Raw genomic sequence first — 19,651 nt, 5'->3', positions numbered from 1 at the left:
CCTCGGATGCAGCGGATGCTAGCCTTAGTAGCCTAGCTCGAACCCAAGGACAAGTTGAAGACCTGGTCAAATGTTCCATCCTCAACAAAAAACTGTTTTTTAAACCAAAAATTGCCAAATGATTTTCAATAATGCAATAAAAGAACAAAAAAATAATATCACAGTTTTTTATGAATATATATATATATATATATATATATATATATATATATATATATATGTATATATATATAGGACAAGTTGAAGACCTGGTCAAATGTTCCATCCTCAACAAAAAACTGTTTTTTAAACCAAAAATTGCCAAATGATTTTCAATAATGCAATAAAAGAACAAAAAAATAATATCACAGTTTTTTATGAATATATATATATATATATATATATATATATATATATATATAACTCAAACCAAAGAGTACATTAAGATGAAAACTTACCCTTAGACAAATGATCAAATAACCGCGATGGCGGGAATTCATCTCACAAACTATAACCCAAACCAACAAAACCTTTTCCTGCAGAAACAAGAAACAACCCAACTGGGAGAAACCCAGTCGGGAGAAAAACTTACGGCAAGAAACAGGAGAGAAAATATCCACAAAAGAAAAAAGAACAAGCAAATGATCGCAAACCAACAAAAAAAATGAGAAAATAACCCTCGCTCTATATGTTTGTTTTTCATGTATTAATGTGCCTTAAAAAATGTTAAAATTGGATCACGAATTATTTTTGTTTTATATTCTTCTTGTTGACAACCTAGTACGTTGTAAATAGCATAACCATATAGGTATAAGAAAGCGTCTATATTACTTGGAGTGGTTGTTAATTATGATTAGGCAAATAAGATGAAAAATTATACTCCCTCCGTCCCAAAATGTTTGTCCGGTCCGCAAAACGGGATGTTAAAAATAATACAATTTTTGCAAGAAAAAATCAAAAGTTTTTTAACAACTTACTAGATATCAATGAGTATTTTTAATTTGTGAAAAAAGTTTGAATATTTTTTTGAAAAAATTGCATTATTTTTATCACTCCGTTTTGCGGACCGGACAATCATTTTGGGACGGAGGGAGTATGTATTTTGATCTCTGATTTGACTCGATTTGAATGAATCGAACTTGAACACACGCAGATAAAAAAAAAAAAAAAACTCGAACACGCCAAAACTTGATTCAAGTCTGCATGCCTCATTTTGTTGACTGTTTTAAAGTAATTTGATTGATAGGCTGATGGATACATCTTTGTTTTATTCTATATACTTTGTTTCCAATCCTCCTTCCTCTCCATCTTTTCTTTTCCGTTTTGAATTATTTCTCCAAACAAATGTGATCAACAATTAGTATGTTGCAATTTCACCCTCCATTCATTCTAGTAAAACTATAACCATGTAAAGAAATTTTGGGAACATGCTTAAGGGTACATTGAAATGGAGAAACACATGCACAACTTCTAATGAGTCATAATTAAAAATGCAAGATAAAAAATGCCATAAATATAGAGTTTTAGAGTGCATAAAGTAATGGGTAAGGTACACAAATTTTTACTCATTCAAATTTGACATTAACAAAAACTAGGCTAAGTTCTGCTAAGGTTTTTGGAGCTTTTTCATGATTTGTCTATATTCATTTTTTTTTTCGCGCTCGTTAGTTTTGCATCAAATTTTTTATAAATTATTGATTCATCTCGCCTAAAAGTTCGAAAAATCCAATTTGTTTTACTATTTTTCAATTCCTCTTGTCGAGATAAATCAATAACTCACAAAAGTTTGACGCTTAATAAAACTTTTTGGGTTTTTCAATTTCTCTTGTCGAGATGTATCAATAACCCACAAAAATTTGACACAAAACTAAAAATTGCAAAAAAAGAAATTAAATATTAACAAAATTCTCAAAAAAAAAAAAAACACAAAAAAATCTTAGCAGAACCCAGCCTTAATTGAAAAGTCGAAGTATTTTTATGCCGAAATTGAAAAGTGAAGGACCAAAATGATTTTTTGATCAAAATCGAAGGAATATAAAAGAAATTTTTCCAAGTTATTAGCACTTGCCTTATTCACTCGTGTAGAATGGTGCAATAATGGAGGCATAACTTGGAAAACTAAAATTCAAGCGGGGGCAAAGCGTTATTTTTCCATTTCAGAAAAGTAAAACAAAATCCTCTGATGAACAAAGAATTTGAGAAGCTTCCCTCTTTTCTTCCGCTTTCTCGCTCTTTCCCTTGCCCAATCCCCTCCACAGCCGATTCAATCCACTCCCTCCAAACCGGACCCAAATCTCCACTCCCCAACACTTGCACAAAAAACAATCAATTCCAGAGAGAGAAACCAATATACAACTACTACTACAATAGTAGAGAGAGAGAGAGGGTCTGCTTTGATTGGACTTTCTTCAATACTTTTTTTTTGGGTAAGTGCTTTCTTCAATACTTGTGACTTGTGAGGAAGAATGTTCTTCTTCTTATTGAACAGAGAATAAGCAGTTAAAAGGCGACCTTTTTTTCCTTTCAGAGAGGGTTGTGACAGGTTAAGGGCGGTGCGCATCCCAGGCGCAATATAGAACTTCCTCGGGGAAGGGTCATGGGGGAGCTACCTCAAGCAGGTGAAGTCTACGCGCCGCCGCCGAGGAGTTTACAGCTGTGGAAATCACTGTTGAACTGGCTGGCCTTGTTCTTCCAGATCTTCCTTCAGATCCTCAGGGGTACGCCCCAAGTCCTCTCCTACGTCGGCCTTGGCGGGGCCCGCTCCGTCCTCTCCCCTGATTTCAAGCCCTTGCCCGTCGCTGACTCGCCGGAGTTTCAGGACCCGGCGGCCGCGGCCGTCGAGATCAGCGCCGCTGTCGACGACGACCACGATGGTTCTCGGGAGATGAAGAGGCTTACGGTAAGTTTCCTTTGACGCTTTCTCCAGTTATTATTCAATCCATGTGCGTGCTTGGCTAGTAGAAAACGGATAGTTCGAATAGAAAACGGAAGGCTGCTTAATTCAAAAGACAGCTGCAGCAAAAAAGAAAAATGTGTCGTCCAATATTGCCAAGCGTATTATCGGGATAAGGTGGCCGTTCTCTTGATTGTGGCAATACCCAATGGTCCCAATCTGCCGCCAGTACGGTCATCGAGAAGTCCGTATACTTTTGTTACTAACGCTTGTTCTTCATTTCTCAGTTGTTAGAATCTTTCAGCGGTGTGCCCCGTGTACTGTTCTTTTGTACTTCATCGTATTTTTCACCTGTAGTTTTCACATTCTTCATTTAGAATTGGGTAAGGCTCCAACGATCAAACTGCCTCATCCTTTTTCTAACAGTCAAAGACTTTCAGTCGCGGGCCAGGTAAATATATGAATCAGGAGCTTCTGATCCCATCCCTTCAATCACTGTTACTTGATTTGACCCAGAACTGACCTGGAACTGCTAATTCGCTCAGTTTTGGGTTGGTTTGGTTTGGTTTGGTACCTCCGATTTTCACCAGTTCTATCATTGGGTTTGGTGAAAGATAGGCCAAAAAGATGAGCTCCAATCCTATGACCCAAAGTTGGATTTGGTCAGTTTTTGTCAATGTTCTAAAAATTGCTAGGCGCTAGTCGGGCGGTCTCGGCGATTAATCGTTAGTCGGACTTAATCGGATACAATGTTCTAAAAGTCACTCGGCGCTAGTCGGGTGGTCAGCCACCTTCGAGCGATTAATCGGTGCATATTAATTAGTAATCGGTGATTAATCGTTAGTCGGACCTAATCGGATATGCTTTGCCCACGATTAATCGCCAATTAATCCCTTGTTTTAGAACACTGATCGGATAGGCCTCGCCAACGATTAATCGGTGATCCAATTAATTCCTTGTTTTAGAACATTGACTTTTTGCCGAGTCAATGATGAAGCTAGCGTGTTTTTGCATGCGAATTGGGTCAATTAGCTTAGACACTTATTGGGGGAATTTTGACCTGTAGTTTGATCAGAATTAGATACTTAGAGCTCAGTCGACAGTTAAGCATCAATGGAATGCAAGTCCTCCACCAAACCTTGCTTTGTGTTTTATTCCAATTTTTGTTGTTGAAGCGAAATGTAGTTGAAGATTCATACTTCAGAGAACTGTTTGGCATGATTACGTTTACAGGCTACAAGCTTTTTTAGCAGTAACCAAAGAGCTGAGACTAAATTAGAAGCTGTTTAATTTGAGAACGTTTGTCAAGTTTGTCTGTCCATGTGCCTTGGAGCTTTTTCCGGATAATACTGTCTGACTGATAGTAAGTTTAGATTATATCTAGATAACTTAGAATGTCCAATGCCACATAGAAACTGCCTCTGTCAAGTTAGCATCACTCTTTGCTGTGTTTTATTTTTTCCTTAGTCAAATTAGTTACATAGCTTCAGCTCAGGTACATAAAAAGGAAGAGAACCAACAGAATTACTCCTGTTCGGTTGGACAGAAAAGGAGATGCTATTCAGAATTTTACTTTGGAAGTAGAAAAAGAAAACAATGAGTTTGGTGACCTATTGTTAAGGCACAGCGACCATATCATCATCTATCGCATAGATGTGGGAAATGACTGTTTAGGATTAGGACAGCTGTTTGTCAGCGTAACACCTCGGTACATTAGCGGGGGTAAGATATGGAAATAGTGAGAGGTGTTATTTGTCTTTTGCTTCATCAGTAGTAGTAAATTAGTTATACTACTAGTCTACTGCTGTTACAGTCACCCTGTGACCCTGCTGTTACACAGCATCTCACTGCTGAATATATTTAAAGTCTGACTCATGCAACTGTGCATGCAGGTGGTTCTTGATTTGGATGAGACTTTAGTCTGTGCTTATGAAACATCAAGTTTACCTGCCATTGTTCGTAATCAAGCTATAGAAGCTGGGTTGAAGTGGTTTGAGCTGGAATGCGTATCTTCGGACAAGGTGTATTACATATTTCTGGTTCTTGTTCTATGGGTTATTGGACAATTTATTTATTTTTTGTCTTAACTAAATTTTGGGTTCAAGGAATGTGAAGGCAAGCCCAAAATCAACTATGTTACCGTTTTTGAACGTCCTGGATTACGAGATTTTTTAGAACAACTCAGTGGATTTGCAGATCTTGTGTTATTTACCGCAGGTCTTGAAGGTTTGTTTTTGCTTTACCTTTCTAACTGAAATTTTCCTCCTTTCTGCCTGAACCCTTGTTCATTGTCTTGAAAATGTTATTTTCTTTGCATCGTCAGGTTATGCCAGACCACTTGTTGATAGAATAGACGTTGAGAATAGATTTTATCGTAGACTGTATCGGCCTTCAACAAGTAGCACGTAAGTACTGCTGTTCTTAAAATACAACCTTCTAGCTTTGTCTGTTTTTTTCACATTCATACTTTGTTTACTATTATCTAAACCAAAGCTTGTGACGAAGACACCTCTTCTTTTTTATGTGTAAAGTGTTGCATTTTATGTATGTTTCTTAAAAAAAAACAGTGTTTATGTTTTCTCTGCATTTCCTTTCGTTTCTCTTTTTAATTTGCCATGTGAGGCACTGAAAGGACATCTCAGGTTAGTATGAGGCACTATTGTTGGTTTCTGTAGCAAAATTAGTCAATCTTAGAGCATGTCAAATTTACAGATTCATAGCCCAAGAAATTAGGATTACATGTGTGCCTTTTGTAGAGGTTGAAATCAGTAGTGCTCTTGGAATGTTTCGAGACCTTCTGGTCCTGCATAAGGATAAGGGGCCATCTACCTTTGAATTGTGTCATGTTATATCAGCGAACCATACTTATCAGAAGAAAAAAAAAGGTTATATTGGTAAACCATGACACGATTGGTATCTCTTGGATCATCCTGCATTATTCCATTTGTCCAAGTGCAGGAAATTCGTTCGAAAATTTTCTAATTATGATAGGTAGTGAAACTCGGGAAATATCCATACTTCTACAAAGAATAGAAGCAAAGAACATAAAATGGATGAGTCTATAAACGGAACATACTGTTTAAGGTCAAAACTGGAACTGAGATTGCTGTTAACAAGTAGACTTTGTCCCCCGCACGGGTTAGCATCAAATAGACCCCGGCCCACACCAAAATCAACTGCACCGCTCATGACGCGGTGAATGGTCTTGGCTGATCGGTGAGTGTTTTTATTTGCATTTACAAATGCAAGTCTTAGGACTAATGTTTCTGGATGGTGATTAGCAACTCAGTTATGTAATATGCTGCTGTTTGAGAGAGATTAGTTCTTAGTGGTCACTGCTGGTTTCTCCTAATATTGATGGAGCTTAAGCAGTGAGATTATTCACATATACTTAATTTGGAAGTTTGGAGGTCAATTTTGGTCTTTCTGAAAAATAATATTGAAATATAGACAAATAGAGTTGCTCTCTTGAAAGGAGACAAACATGTTTTAAAAGAAGTCTACCAAATAGGCAACTAAATAGACATTCATGGTAATTCAAGTTCACTATATGAATGTACTTAAAACCCCATCATGTCATGTTTCGACATGGTTGGTTCAATACGCTTGAAGTGTCCATTTCTATGATTTCCCACTAATCATTATAAGTTGTTTCGTGCGGTGAAACGTGCTCTTTAATTTCAGGGAATATCGAGAACATGTGAAAGATCTGTCTTGCCTGTCAAAGGATCTCTGCCGAACAGTAATAGTCGATAACAACCCATTCAGTTTCTTATTGCAACCAATGAATGGAATCCCTTGTATACCATTCTCTGCTGGACAACCACATGATGAGCAGGTACTAACGACTAAGAAATATCTCCACCTATATTTAAGCTTCGTTCGGTTGTCAAGAATGTGTGAGAATTTTTTCCTCGTCAAACATTTGGAAGTCGTTGCCTGTGGCCAGGATTCAAACCCTTGACCCTCCTAGTGAGGAACAAGGATTTTAACCAACTGAACTAGCCATTTTGTGTGGGAAATTTGTTCCCACTGAAAACTGCTGTACTGTATTGGAAGGAAAAAGGAAACTTATTTGTGTGTACTTTTGATAGTGGAATTTTGCAAGAAAACTTCTCTGAGATTCCAATGACGTGAAATCTTGTAACTTTTGCGGGACGAGTTTTGGAGAAAAGTTTATCCTACTAGAAATGAAAACATGCGGACTTTCAGTTTTCGGGGTAACTGAACTACTAAAAAGACATGGGAATTCTATTTTCCTTTCTGGACAATTGAACGAGGCTTTAGGGTTCTTCCCTAATGATGTTTGGTCATTTATTTGTTCCTCTGAATGACTTTCATTGTTTGGTGGTTCAATCAGCTTCTGGAAGTCCTCCTTCCGCTCCTCCAACACCTCTCTCAGCACAATGACGTGAGACCCGTTCTTTACGAGAAGTTCCACATGCCTGAATGGTTTCAAAAGCATGGAATTCCTTGCTCTGGTTAGAAAAAAATAGGATCAGGAATGTCGATAATCATAGGTTGATTCTTCTTTAACGGGTCTTTGTATAGCATCATTTTGTACACGGGAGCAGTTGGTGCAAAAGCCACGTTTTCGATTCTCAATGCAAAGCATCACCTGCTGCATCAATTAAGTATGTCAATGGTTTCTGGTATTTGGTACGTAGAATTTGTTGAAACTCTCATTCTCATGTAACTCTGTTTATATGCCGGTGTGCAACATTCCTTCATGTAAGTTATTCTTTGCTCGGTATGGACAAGGCACAACTTACCTTGTACTATTTGAAAATGTATTAATGTGTTTCTTTCCGAGAAAGATTTGAGCTTCTTTGTCTGATTTCAGCCTAATTTCTTTTCAAAAAGCTTTGATGGTTATGCATTTGATGTACACCAACTGTTAACCGGGTTGTGCAGGACCCATCTCAGAGTCTCGCGCAAATCTGAGGAGTATCTATGCAGCTAGCTGATCTTAACACTGCAGCTTGTGGGCAAAAAAACAAAACAAATTTAGCTTTCAGATTTGCATATGAATCGTAGCAGGGCCTGGAGATGCAACCAATCTAAAATCCGGAATGTTCCAAGTTTTAGAATGTTTATGTTCGAAGATGCAAAATTCCAGATTTTGGTCCCATGCTTACATAATGCCGATATTCTATCCAAATTTTCATGACAAATTTCGTATCAAAATTTATTTTCATGACAAAAAATTCATATCAAAATTTTGGCTCTCTTTCAGCTGCTTCTTGTGGTAAACGTATCGGTTTTAGCAGCCAAATGAGAATTCCCTCCAAAATGGATGATAAAGCGAAGGTATGGATCGACGAGGTGAGGAAATTGACTTGGGCTGATACTATGACAGATTTTTTGGAGAGTTCCAACAGAAAAACCAATTGGCTTGGTGGAATAACTAATAGATTACATCAACCAAAGCTTGGATGGTTTAGGTGAGGGATATAGAAAAAAATCTCACGCTCCCCCTCACGCAGCCCGGTAGCAAGTCTAATTTTTTTGTTTTATGCTCTCCCTCAGGTAGACCGGTAGCACGTTTGATTTTTTATCTTTTTAGTTCCAAAGACAAATTCATCCATAGGTTTAACGGTTTGGCAATAAGGATGTGAGACCCCAACTTAGTCCCACATAGGTGGGAAATATAGGAACGAAGTTGTATATAAGGATTCACAAGCAGCTATTGTATAATTTGAGGTTAACCTTTTGAGTTGTGTGATTAGATTAATAGTAAATAGGTCAACTGAAAAGAGTCGTTACAGTGACATATAGCAAATCCAGTCAAAGGAAAGTAAGAGGGCCAAGAGAGCAAAACCAGCCAGAATACAAATTTACCATACGCAGACCCCATAAAATCAAATGGCTAGGTGACAGTAAACGAGCTCCAAGGGTTCCTCGCTGGAGGAGAGTCATTCAGCTGCTGGAAAGCTTGAAATGGATTGGACTCTTATAAGCTGATGGCACCTCGATGAACTGATACAAATACTCACTCATCAAAGATCATGTGGAATATCATTCTCGTCGAAAGGAAAATAAACTGATATGGTTACCAGAGCCTTCTTAAATGCCTCGTACCAATCTGAAACATCCGGGTTGTCATGGTCGAGGAGATGTTCTAATCAAATCCAACCCCGCCTTCAGAATCTTACGAAATCCATTGAGGCAGCAAACCACAATCCTTGGGTCTGAAGATTTCAAGAATTTGCAGAGTTTCTCGACGGAACCATGCTCCTCCGCGAACAACCGGATCAGCTCATCAGAGCCTTCAGAGATAGCGTTTGAGATAGCCCAAGCAACCGCCTCCTCATCCTTGTATTCTGTATGTTGAGGGCGATAATGGCTTCAAAGCCAGCTTTTGCAACAGCCATCTCCACACAGTTCAGCGAAGCATATGAAAACAGCTGCTGGGATTAGAGGAGGAAGGATTTCTGCTTAAATTGGTAGGATCGAACCAATTTTTCTGCCACTTTATCAGCAAAATATAGGGAAGGATTTCTGCGGAAGACTGAATTCAACCAACTTCAAGAGGGAGAGAGCCAATTAATGGCTCACTTGGCTGCTTTGGCAGAGAAAAAGGCTATCCTGATAGCTAAGAGAGAGTATTTGAGTCGAAAAACTAATGACATTGTGGAGAAAGGAACAAATACAAATGGGAGTACCATGATGTCTACGGCCAGTATATTGGGTACTAACTTCCGGAGTACAGTTTGGCATTGCCATGGTATATCGCATATAAATGTCTAATCATTTCACAAAATCCTAGAATATCTAAGGTTGACTTCGAGACTAAAAAGCCTCACAGAATTCAATCGGTGGAGCCTAGCGCTTGTGTTACGCCAACAGGTATGAATCTTGGATCACCCAAAGATTAGACTATGCCAGTTACCTAGTTATTCTTTATCATCAATTTTAACATGAACACTAAAGATATATCAAAACATTAATCAACTCAGAAGAGCTGGGGAAAGAAAAAGGCAAAATCAACATTGATAGAAGTTGAAATTATACAGGAAGGATGGAGAGAATAGAGTTAATGTGTCACAATAATCGCCAGCTTCACTTGATCCCCCTACCTATATCCTCGGTCTACTCCTCGTCTGGTCATCAAAGTCTATTCTTAACCTTCGTCAACGAAGAATTCTTCTAGATGGCCATAACTTACTAACGTACTTCTTTGATGACATATTCGATTTATATATTCCACATACGTCACTTTTCCCCCTAGCTCTTCCTCTTGCCTAATGTTGTAACCGATAGGTTCAACCAAACTTTCCTCATATTGAACTGCATCGATACAACTTGCCCAATATTGAAGTGCATTATTGATACAGTTGAGTAGAATCAGAATTTCCATATTCCGAATTTCATTGTCTTTGTGAGCCTTTATACGCTTCCTATGATCCTTCCGTGTGTGATTTTTCACAAGAACTTCTCCACTCGTCATGAAATACAATGGCACCAACTCATCTTCACCTTTAAAACCGGTCAAATTGGATATGGTAAACATAGCAATCCAAGTTTTTTCTACACCAAATCCCTTCATTACCAATACCTCAACATTTCCTCGAGGATTGCTTCGATTGTCCAAGCGAGCCATGCAAAGGCATCCTTCCAAAGCTCCCAAACCAAGTATGATTGTCTTTTTCCCATAAGATTGCGGCATTAGTACCTTCGCGAATGTATTCTTTTGTGGATTGAACTCGAGAATAATGCTAGCTAAACCTTGTTTCCGATAGGCAAACCAATGAAGATGTCCATTCACTATAGGCCCCGGATTCAACCTACATTTAGCGAAAGATAATCGAACCTCTGTCCAACATTTGTTTCTTAAACTGCCAACCTCTACAGTTTGCGCCCAAACACCCTCGAGCGCCAGTACGGCCTTGTACTCCTCGGTAGACGAGTCGTAGCAAAGCCCAGAAGCAGCACAGCGAGAAGAATCCTTCAAAGCATAATGGGACGCGACTTTCTCGAAGTAACGAGTCGCCGGATTCCACAAGAACAAATCATAGTCGATCCGAATCAGAACCAACCCATCACAGGAACCCAAGATTTGGACGAAACGGGTTCGGTCAGGAGATACGTTTCTTTGCCAGGGTTCGGCAATGGGTTCCACCGTGCCTTCTCGGTCGACCGAGCGGTGCAAAGAGTCACCAGACAAGACGAGAAGCTTCTCCTTCTGCCTTGAGGCGATAAACGAGCGCCATCGTTTGGAAACGCACTTGAATCGCGAGCGAGACTTACCCGGTAATCTTGAAAGCAAAATGAAGACGATTTCTTCTGGGATGTGTGGGAAATTGGGATCTTCTTCTTTTTCTTCTTCTTCTGATCTTCTAGTTCGTTTTCTCTCTCCTCCGCCGGATGGTATCATGCTAACTGCCCGGAAAGTTGCAGGCACGGCCTAGGGTTTTCATCTTGTCCTTAGCATACCATAGGGTGTGTTGGGTAAAATGCAATTTGCACGCCTGCACTTTGCACGGAGTGTCAATTTGCCCTTATACTTCCAATTCCTCACACATTTGATAGAGCTACCAAAAATGAAAGATGACACAGTTATTTGCATAGAAACAGTGATGCTACCCACACAGATTTTGTGCACAGATTTTTTGTGGGGCCCACTACGGGTCCCACACAAATAATCCGAGCCGTTCATTAAATGTAAAACGTTTTTTCAAGGGCCCCCGCAAAAAATTAGCTCAATCCGATATCTATAAGTCTTTGATTCAATCATTTAACTTTTTATTATCCTGAGATTCGAATGAAAAGTTAGATGATTGAATCAAGCATCTATGAGTATCGGATTTAGCTGATTTTTTACGGAGGCCCTTGAAAAAATGTTTTACATTTAATGAACGGCTCGGATTATTTGTGTGGGACCCACAAAAAATCTGTGCACAAAATCTGTGTGGGTAGCATTACTGGCATCGAAAAGCTATTTTCACGTTTTGTTTGTTCGGACGTAGTTAATTATCCTTCTCATTACATTATATTTAGAGGGGGCGACTATTCGCAGCCCTGTATTTTCTCCCTTAGCCCACTACATTTCGGTAAATATTTGTTGAAAATCATACATAACATTCCGGTAAATAGCTGTTGAAAACAAGATTATATTTCGGTAACTACATGTCGAAAATATGTTCAACCTTCGGGAAACAAATGCCGAACATATATTTTCGGTAAATAGCTGTTGAAAAAAATATTATATTTCTGTAATTGTATGCTGAAAATGTATCTCAATTTCGGTAACTAACTGTCGAGTATAATTGAAAATTTTTAACGGGCTAAGAAAAAAAATACGAGGCTGCGAATAGTCGCCCTCTTTTTAATGGGAATGATTAAAAAAAATAGCCATTTTATCCTTCCCATTACATTTTATTTGCATAGAAAATGTATACTGGTCATTTATTCAGGAAATTTGTTGCCGTTGAAAACTGCAGTATTGTAACGGGAAGGATAAAAAGGGAAGTTTTGCGGGAGAATTTTTTGGAAGAAACTTTATCCTACTGGAAAGTGAAAACATACAGACCTTCAGTTTTCTAGGCAATTAAGGACATGTTTGATAACTCTTTTGGAGGGGGATTGGATTGTGAAGGCGATAGATATCTTATAGGATTTATCGTTTGTGGGGAAGGACTAGTTATCACGTGGGATTGTTAATCCTAAAAAATGAGGGTATTAACAATCGAGAATCCTATAGAAGCCAACCATGACTGGCCATGTAGGGATGCCCATCTCGGCCGATGCGTCTGTATCTGATCCGTTATCCGTCCCGAACGAATCCGATATTTCGGAGATTTTTTGGATATCAGGGTGGATTCGGATTTATTTTTCAAAAAAAAATTAGAGATCGGATCGGATCGGATCGGATTCGAAGGTAAGTTTGTCCCCGCCCTAAATCCGATCTCCATCCCTGATCCACCTAGACCTGTCCCTGAATATCCGAAAATCTATTTTTTTATCAAAAATCTGCCTTCGATCCACCCCGATCTGTCCCCAAATACTCTTGTTTTTTATTTATCAAAAATCTGGTTTTTTTTTTTTTTTCAAATTTGGATATCTGAATCTCCGATCGGATCTCTGTTCTCCGTTCGGAGTGGGAATGGAGGACAGAAAATATGTTCGATCAGGGATCGGGGTGGATTCGGAGGTCGGGTGGAAGGTTCGGATTAAGATATGTCAATATCCGCCTCCGATCCGTCCCGTTGCCATCTCTACCTTTTTGGATCCGTAAGAAAACATTTTCAAATTTGCAGATTTTAGTTTGAATAAAGAAAAATTCTAAAATCAACCCAATGGGCTGACAATAGTGAGTGTGTAAATATGTATTAAAGGGTATAAAAAGTACATAGAAATACTTGTTTTTCTTGTCTTCTAGTATGATTATCGTCAACCCAGTGGGCTGACAATAGCAAGACTGTTGAATAAATAGCAGTGATTGGGACAAAGACAAACCATGTTTCACTGATGTTCGTTGGTGGTAAGAGCATTATGCTTCTCTATCTTTGAGACTAGGTGGACTGATTCTTCTTTTTGCAATCAGATTTGAAATCTTTTGTTGGTAGGGTGCTTATATTGTGCGAAAATGATACTTTACGAACTACTAGTGCTCTCAGTTTGTTTCGCAGTTTTCTCAAATTGCGTTCATATATGCTACTTCATCATTATCTTGATATTCTGTGGCTGGTTATCGTCCGTTTCTTATTTGGCGTTAAAGCCTGAGTTTTCTTTTATATCTGAATGATTCGCAGCCTTTTGATTGGTTGAAGATGACATTATTTTCGAGAAACCAGAGTCCCCGAAGGGAAGTATTTAGAGGCGGGACAACTCTCTGCTTAAAAACTCTGTGATATGCCTCAGGTTGCTGAAGAAGACACAGTGACGGAGTTGATTTCATTTTGAACATGGAGTTGATTTCTATGATCCTTTCATTTTTTCTTGCTTGTCAATTACTATGTTGAGACCGTTGGGCATGTAACTCTTGGACAGTTGGACTAATGGATGACTTTGTGTGTCCTGCTTTGTTTTTGCTCTCTCTCTCTCTCTCTCTCTCTCTCATATTTATGCACATTGTTAAGCACTAGCATGGAATTTGTATCCTCTTTTTTTTTTTTTTAATCAGCAATTTGTATCCTATATGTTGCATACGACTTCACTTCCTACCATGTGCTGTGAGGGTAGTTTACGGGGATGCCACGTTAGCATTTTTTTGAACAAAATGTACAGAGAATGACGGCAAGTGTATGAATTTGGGGGTTTTGTAAAATACAGATGCCTAATTGAAATAAAGTGAAGTTCATGTATTTATGGGACATTGGGTCCAAAATTCAGGTGCTATTTTGAAAATTAAATTTTCCTATAAAGTAACAGACTATTAAAATATGAAGAATATGCTCCAATTTTTGAAGCATATACCAAATTACATTTTTTTAGGTATGTGTAAGATGTTCAAAATATGAAGAAAATGATATGATGAAGTGCACCACAAAAACTCATCCTCCAAATTTTGAAGCACATAGCATAAGTAGAATTTTTTCAGGTCTGTGTAGGATGTTCTAAAATATTGGTTGTAATTTGGTCAATTTTTTACATCTGTGTTGTGAACCGTCAGCCGCCTCGAGAATTTTTTTTTGCCTGGTACCACGTGGCCGTACTTATGTGGTGCCCGAGCAGCTTATTCAGGTCGTCTAAAAATGTATTGGACATCTTAGATTGAAACTCTCTCTCTTCTTTCATCCTACCACTCTCTCTCCTCTTTCTCTCTTCAAATCCGAGCCTTCCAAAATTGAAATGAATGTCCTGAATGCGCTGCTCGGGTAACATGTGATACCGCCCGATACCCAAAAATTTCTCGGCAGCCCCAAAGGAAACAGTTTTCCTGTACAGCTGTCCTACAAATTTAGTGAGAGCATTCTCTGTATATACACCCACAATTGAATTTACCATCCCCACAGGCAGAGTTCAGTTCAACAAAAAATGCTTTTGAAACTGATGAAAAGTTTTGATTCCCCCCTACTCTCTCTCCAGTTCCACTTTCTCTCTCATCCCTTCCCCTAATGAAGGCCTTACCCTCACCCAGCCTCACCGCCATAAACCCTCACTCAATTAGATGACTCCAACGGCTACCATCACCTCCCTAATCCTAACCCTCATCGTCCTCTCACCTCCAGCCCACTGCCTCAGCGGCTCCGCCGCCACCGTCGCAGTCGTATACGGCGGCGACTCCCCCGCCGTCTGCGGCATCGTCGCCGACTGCCACACCCACCAAATCCAATGCTGGAAAAACGGAGGGCGAACCTACATCCAACCCAACATATCCTTCGACTTCATCGCCGGCGGCCGGGAAAACTTCTGCGGCGTCACCTCCGGCGGCGCCACCGTCGTCTGCTGGGACCCATCTTTCTCCCCAAAACGAATTTACAGCAACGATTTAGTAACGTTACAAAGCCTTACAATGGGTGATGATCAAGTTTGCGCAATAACTAGCCTTACAAATACCGTTAGATGCTGGAGGGAGGGTAGAAATGTAATATCGGCTCGAATTCTAAATGGGTATGATCAATTTCGGTTGATTTCATCTGGGTTAGGTTTTTCTTGCGGAATCTTGATGACTACGAATAGGGTTTTTTGTTGGGGGAGCAATTTAGCAATGGCAAGTCAAATTCAAGCCAAATTCGAGAATTTGCTGATGGAAGATATTGTTGTTGGAGGTAATCAAGCTTGTGGGTTGAATCTAACTGGGTTTTTGATCTGCACAGGGATAGGAAACTCGAAAAATTTCGATTTTTTATCTGATATTGCTTATGAATTCTCTGGACTAGCACTTGGGGCTGATCACATTTGTGCCATTAGAAGGTGTAATGGCTCAGTTGTTTGCTGGGGTGGAAATGGAGAATATACAAGCAATTTAACTGAAGGGATTTCGTTCGAATCGATTGTTGCAGGTTTTAATTTCACTTGTGGATTGACCACGAGTGAATTTTCGATTTTATGTTGGGGTCCAGGTTGGCCTAGTAATGCCTCTTTTGAGCTTCCATTGTTGAAAATACTGCCGGGGCCATGTGTTCAATCCAACTGTAGTCATTGTGGTATGTACCCTCAGTCTGAAATCCTGTGCTCTGGTTCTGGTAATATATGTAAACCTTGTGGCATACCTGTTATTTCAATGCCACCAACTTCACCACCACCTCTCTCATCTTCACCTAGAGTTTCTCTCTCTCCTTCGCCTCCATCCAAGGTTTTGAGAAAGGGTTTACTAGCCTTTCTCATAGTTGGATCTGTTGGGGCATTTTCTGGGATGTGTACCATCATCTTCTGCTTATGGACTGGCATTTGTTTTGGAAACAAAAAGATTCACAATTCGGTGCAACCCACTTTTGCCCATTCAAACTCGAATGGGGGACTAACGTCTTTGACAAGTCCCCTGTCGAGATCCTCCACCCTCAGGCGGCAGGGGTCGAGGGCAATGAGGCGGCAGAGGAGCGGGACCTCCTCCAAACACGCTGACAAGGCGGAGGAGTTTTCGTTTTCCGACCTCTCTGCCGCCACCAACAACTTCTCAATGGAAAACAAGCTTGGTGCAGGGAGTTACGGCGTCGTGTACAAAGGGAAGTTATGGGATGGACGAGAGGTTGCCATTAAGAGGGGGGAAACAGGGGCGAAGACGAAGAAATTCCAAGAGAAAGAGACTGCTTTCGAATCGGAAATTGCTTTTCTATCTAGGCTGCATCACAAACACCTTGTGCAACTTGTTGGGTATTGTGAAGAAAGGGATGAGAGGCTACTTGTATATGAGTTCATGAAGAATGGAGCACTCTATGATCATTTACACAGCCCAAACAATACTGAAAAGAGCAGCAGTTTGTTGAATTCTTGGAAAATGAGGATCAAAATTGCGTTAGACGCATCTCGTGGGATCGAGTATTTACATAACTACGCAGTGCCACCAATTATTCATAGAGACATCAAGTCGTCAAATATTTTGCTCGATTCGGATTGGGTAGCAAGGGTTTCTGATTTTGGATTATCATTAATGGGTCCGGAGCCAGATGTTGATTTTAGGCCAACAAATGCAGCTGGGACGGTTGGGTATATTGATCCAGAATACTATGGACTAAACGTGCTAACAGCAAAGAGTGATGTGTATGGCCTTGGGGTGGTTTTGCTGGAGCTTTTGACTGGGAAAAGGGCCATATTCAAGAGCGGTGGAGATGGAGGAGGGGACCCAGTGAGCGTGGTGGATTTCACTGTGCCCGCGATTTTGGCCGGAGAGATGGTCAAGGTTTTGGACACGAGGGTGGGGCCGCCGGAGGTGAGTGAGGCGGAGGCGGTGGAGCTGGTGGCGTACACCGCCGTGCGTTGTGTTAATTTGGAAGGGAAAGATAGGCCAAGTATGTCTGACATTGTGGCTAATTTGGAGAGGGCATTGGCTTTGTGCAACGATGATAGCCATGGCAGCATCTCTAGTGGTCCAATTTCCATTGTTTCAGAGTGAAGCTCTCAACCCCATTGAAAAAGAAAACAAATTTGATTTTTTTTTTTTCCCATTTTTTGTTTTTGTTGTCTTGTTTTTGTTGTATGATTTATCCTGCTATACTTTTTGAAGTGCAAGTGTAGAGGTTCATCTAGCATGAGGTGTAGGTAGGGTTAACACTGACAGTGACAGCAACAAGAAACATTGCATCATTTTTTGTTTGAGGAACTAGTCGTTCATCTTTCCTCTCTCTTTCTCTCTCTCTCTCTCTCTCTCTTCACATACAAGTATAGTCCATTTGTGACATTGAGTGCATGACTTGGTCCCACATTTGATTCAAGTTCCCAATCTTTTTCTAATTTGTTGAGTTTCGACTCTTTTTGACTGCTTGGTTTCGTGTAGGGGGAGGCGAATGATGTCATCCGGTGCCTAATTTTAGAGTTTTGATTTGAGAGATGACAAAGGCAGGGTGGAGCACATAATGCTTGGCATGTGAACATATAGAGAGTATGTCTACCACAACGTCTATACTATGAGTTTGGAGCTCATAATTCTTGTCAAAAAAGCTCTTCATTTGGTTGGTTGGTAGGCAATGCATATCTACGGTCATCTTTTTGTTTTCTTCTTCTTGGTTTTTTGGAGAGAGTAGTACTTATGATTCAATTGGCACTCTTAACATCTCAGAGCAAATAAAACTTGTCGTATCTTCATCCAATGTCACTTGATCCTATCATCACACTATTGTCATATCTTCATCAAATGTCATTTGATCCTATCATCACACACTATTTGCTCAGTGGTTGCGAAATCTCACATCCGCAGAGTAAATGTCAAGTAACATAGATATGTAGTTATGTTAAGTAATATATATGTAGTAATAGTAATGTTAAGTAATATATAAGGTAATCCCCACCCGTTACTATTAACCTAAGTTATAACTTTTGATACACGCGGTTAAGTTTAGAATTGATAGGTCAGCTGACATGAGTTATTACAGGTGATATCAAGGCCTACGCCAACCGAAAGTGTGGGGAGTGTTCTGTGATGAGAAATGCTTAGGTAGGCCCGACATGTGACGAGCTTGAGGTGCTTGGGTGGGTCCCACGTGAGACGAGCTTGAGAAACTTGACGTACTTAAGCGGGTAGTGGTCCCACATCGCTTGGTGGTGGTGTTGGACGATGGAGGGCAACGAGGACGTTGGCTAGATATGTAAAGGTTAAGTAGTAGATAAAGTAATACTCACCAACTACAATTAACTTGAGTTGTAATTTTTGAGCCACGTAATTAGACCAATGATTAGTATGTTAGTTGGCTCTGATTGTTAATGTGGTGAGGCAGAATAACTCCTGTCGTATCTTAAAATCAAATGTCATAAGATCGGATCATCATATATTATTTGCTCAATGATAGCATAACAATTACTGTATTTTTTTGCTTTGTGTATATTGAATGACCTGAAAATAGGGAGAGTTTTATCCAAAATGATAAGGATCCATGACATTCGGATCATGGACATATTCATGATCCGGATGTCATGAGTTGTACCAAGCCTCGGGTTTTATCACACAAGATCCTCTGCCATGCCATGGTTATATGCTATAGAGGTTATTTCAGATAGAGAAGTGGCAACATTAATGAACTGTAAACCCATATATTATCAGTACAAAACTTGGCAACCTTTTGAATTAGGCCACGAGCGAGAAAACTTTTGTGAATCCCGTAATCTTGACGTGGATGGCCTGTTGTTGACCAGACTGGACTGGATAGAGAAATAGTCGAGGCGCACGTAAGCTAACCCGTATTCTCTTGACAGTCAAACCAAAAAAAGAAATGAGTTTTGGAGACAGAAAAATCTGTCTGTTTTGGGAGTTGATAGGCATGCATGCACCATGTCTTGCACTCACTTCTCAAATGAAAAAAAAAAAAACCGTACTCCTTTTTCTTTTTTGCAGAAAAAAAGTATTCACTTGTTCCTCATGATATTATTTCCGTAGAAAAAGCCACTAGCGGTCTAGCACTATGACTTGTCCAGACAAGTGTACAAATAAATAACTCCCCCACTTTCCTTTGTTTTTTTTTTACATGCTGTTCGTGTTACAATGTACGTAGAAGAAATTGATTTTAATACTCTATTTTTAGTCATTGACACTTCACTTTGTCTTTGTTTTTTCTATTTGAAATTACATCAGTACCCTTTAAAGTGGATTAATAACATTAACAAAATAAAAGATTATTTGGTAATTTCACATAGAATAAAGATAAAAAATAAAATGTCAATAGCTAAATGTGAAGTGTCAAAATC

The 19,651-nt window shown here is 39.6% G+C and overlaps 3 protein-coding genes across 4 annotated transcripts; 2 read left to right on the top strand and 1 right to left on the bottom strand.

Moving 5' to 3' along the window:
- Window positions 1-2,153: 2,153 nt before the first annotated feature.
- Window positions 2,154-7,700, top strand: LOC131301626 (uncharacterized). Of its 2 annotated transcripts, XM_058327999.1 has the most exons (7): window positions 2,154-2,405; window positions 2,440-2,878; window positions 4,765-4,893; window positions 4,978-5,098; window positions 5,196-5,277; window positions 6,557-6,710; window positions 7,233-7,700. In XM_058327999.1, the coding sequence occupies exons 2-7, from the start codon at window positions 2,576-2,578 to the stop codon at window positions 7,356-7,358; spliced, it is 915 nt and encodes a 304-aa protein (XP_058183982.1). In that variant the 5' UTR covers window positions 2,154-2,405; window positions 2,440-2,575; the 3' UTR covers window positions 7,359-7,700. The 2 variants fall into 2 exon arrangements, with proteins under 2 accessions (XP_058183982.1, XP_058183981.1); XM_058327998.1 differs by having other exon boundaries at window positions 2,154-2,878.
- A 2,295-nt stretch (window positions 7,701-9,995) lies between these two features.
- Window positions 9,996-11,249, bottom strand: LOC131299861 (F-box/kelch-repeat protein At3g23880-like). Its single transcript, XM_058325435.1, has one exon. The coding sequence runs from the start codon at window positions 11,247-11,249 to the stop codon at window positions 9,996-9,998; it is 1,254 nt and encodes a 417-aa protein (XP_058181418.1).
- Window positions 11,250-14,817: 3,568 nt separating this feature from the next.
- Window positions 14,818-17,579, top strand: LOC131301623 (putative serine/threonine-protein kinase-like protein CCR3). Its single transcript, XM_058327996.1, has one exon. It carries the CDS (start codon window positions 14,985-14,987, stop codon window positions 17,367-17,369), a length of 2,385 nt encoding a protein of 794 aa, XP_058183979.1. The 5' UTR covers window positions 14,818-14,984; the 3' UTR covers window positions 17,370-17,579.
- The last annotated feature ends 2,072 nt before the right edge of the window (window positions 17,580-19,651 follow it).

The sequence above is a fragment of the Rhododendron vialii genome, chromosome 9a (genome assembly GCF_030253575.1).
Source record: "Rhododendron vialii isolate Sample 1 chromosome 9a, ASM3025357v1".
Lineage (NCBI taxonomy): Eukaryota > Viridiplantae > Streptophyta > Magnoliopsida > Ericales > Ericaceae > Rhododendron > Rhododendron vialii.
Note: the sequence above shows the minus strand (reverse complement) of the source record. Positions and strands in the feature narration are given on the sequence as shown.

Excerpts from the sequence above, each read along its gene's own strand:
- LOC131301626 (XM_058327999.1), top strand. The coding sequence starts at position 2,576 with ATGGGGGAGCTACCTCAAGCAGGTGAAGTCTACGCGCCGCCGCCGAGG. Across the intron at positions 4,894-4,977 it reads AATGCGTATCTTCGGACAAG|GAATGTGAAGGCAAGCCCAA; the intron begins GTGTATTACATA and ends TTTGGGTTCAAG. Across the intron at positions 5,278-6,556 it reads CGGCCTTCAACAAGTAGCAC|GGAATATCGAGAACATGTGA; the intron begins GTAAGTACTGCT and ends CTTTAATTTCAG.
- LOC131299861 (XM_058325435.1), bottom strand. The coding sequence starts at position 11,249 with ATGATACCATCCGGCGGAGGAGAGAGAAAACGAACTAGAAGATCAGAA.
- LOC131301623 (XM_058327996.1), top strand. The coding sequence starts at position 14,985 with ATGACTCCAACGGCTACCATCACCTCCCTAATCCTAACCCTCATCGTC.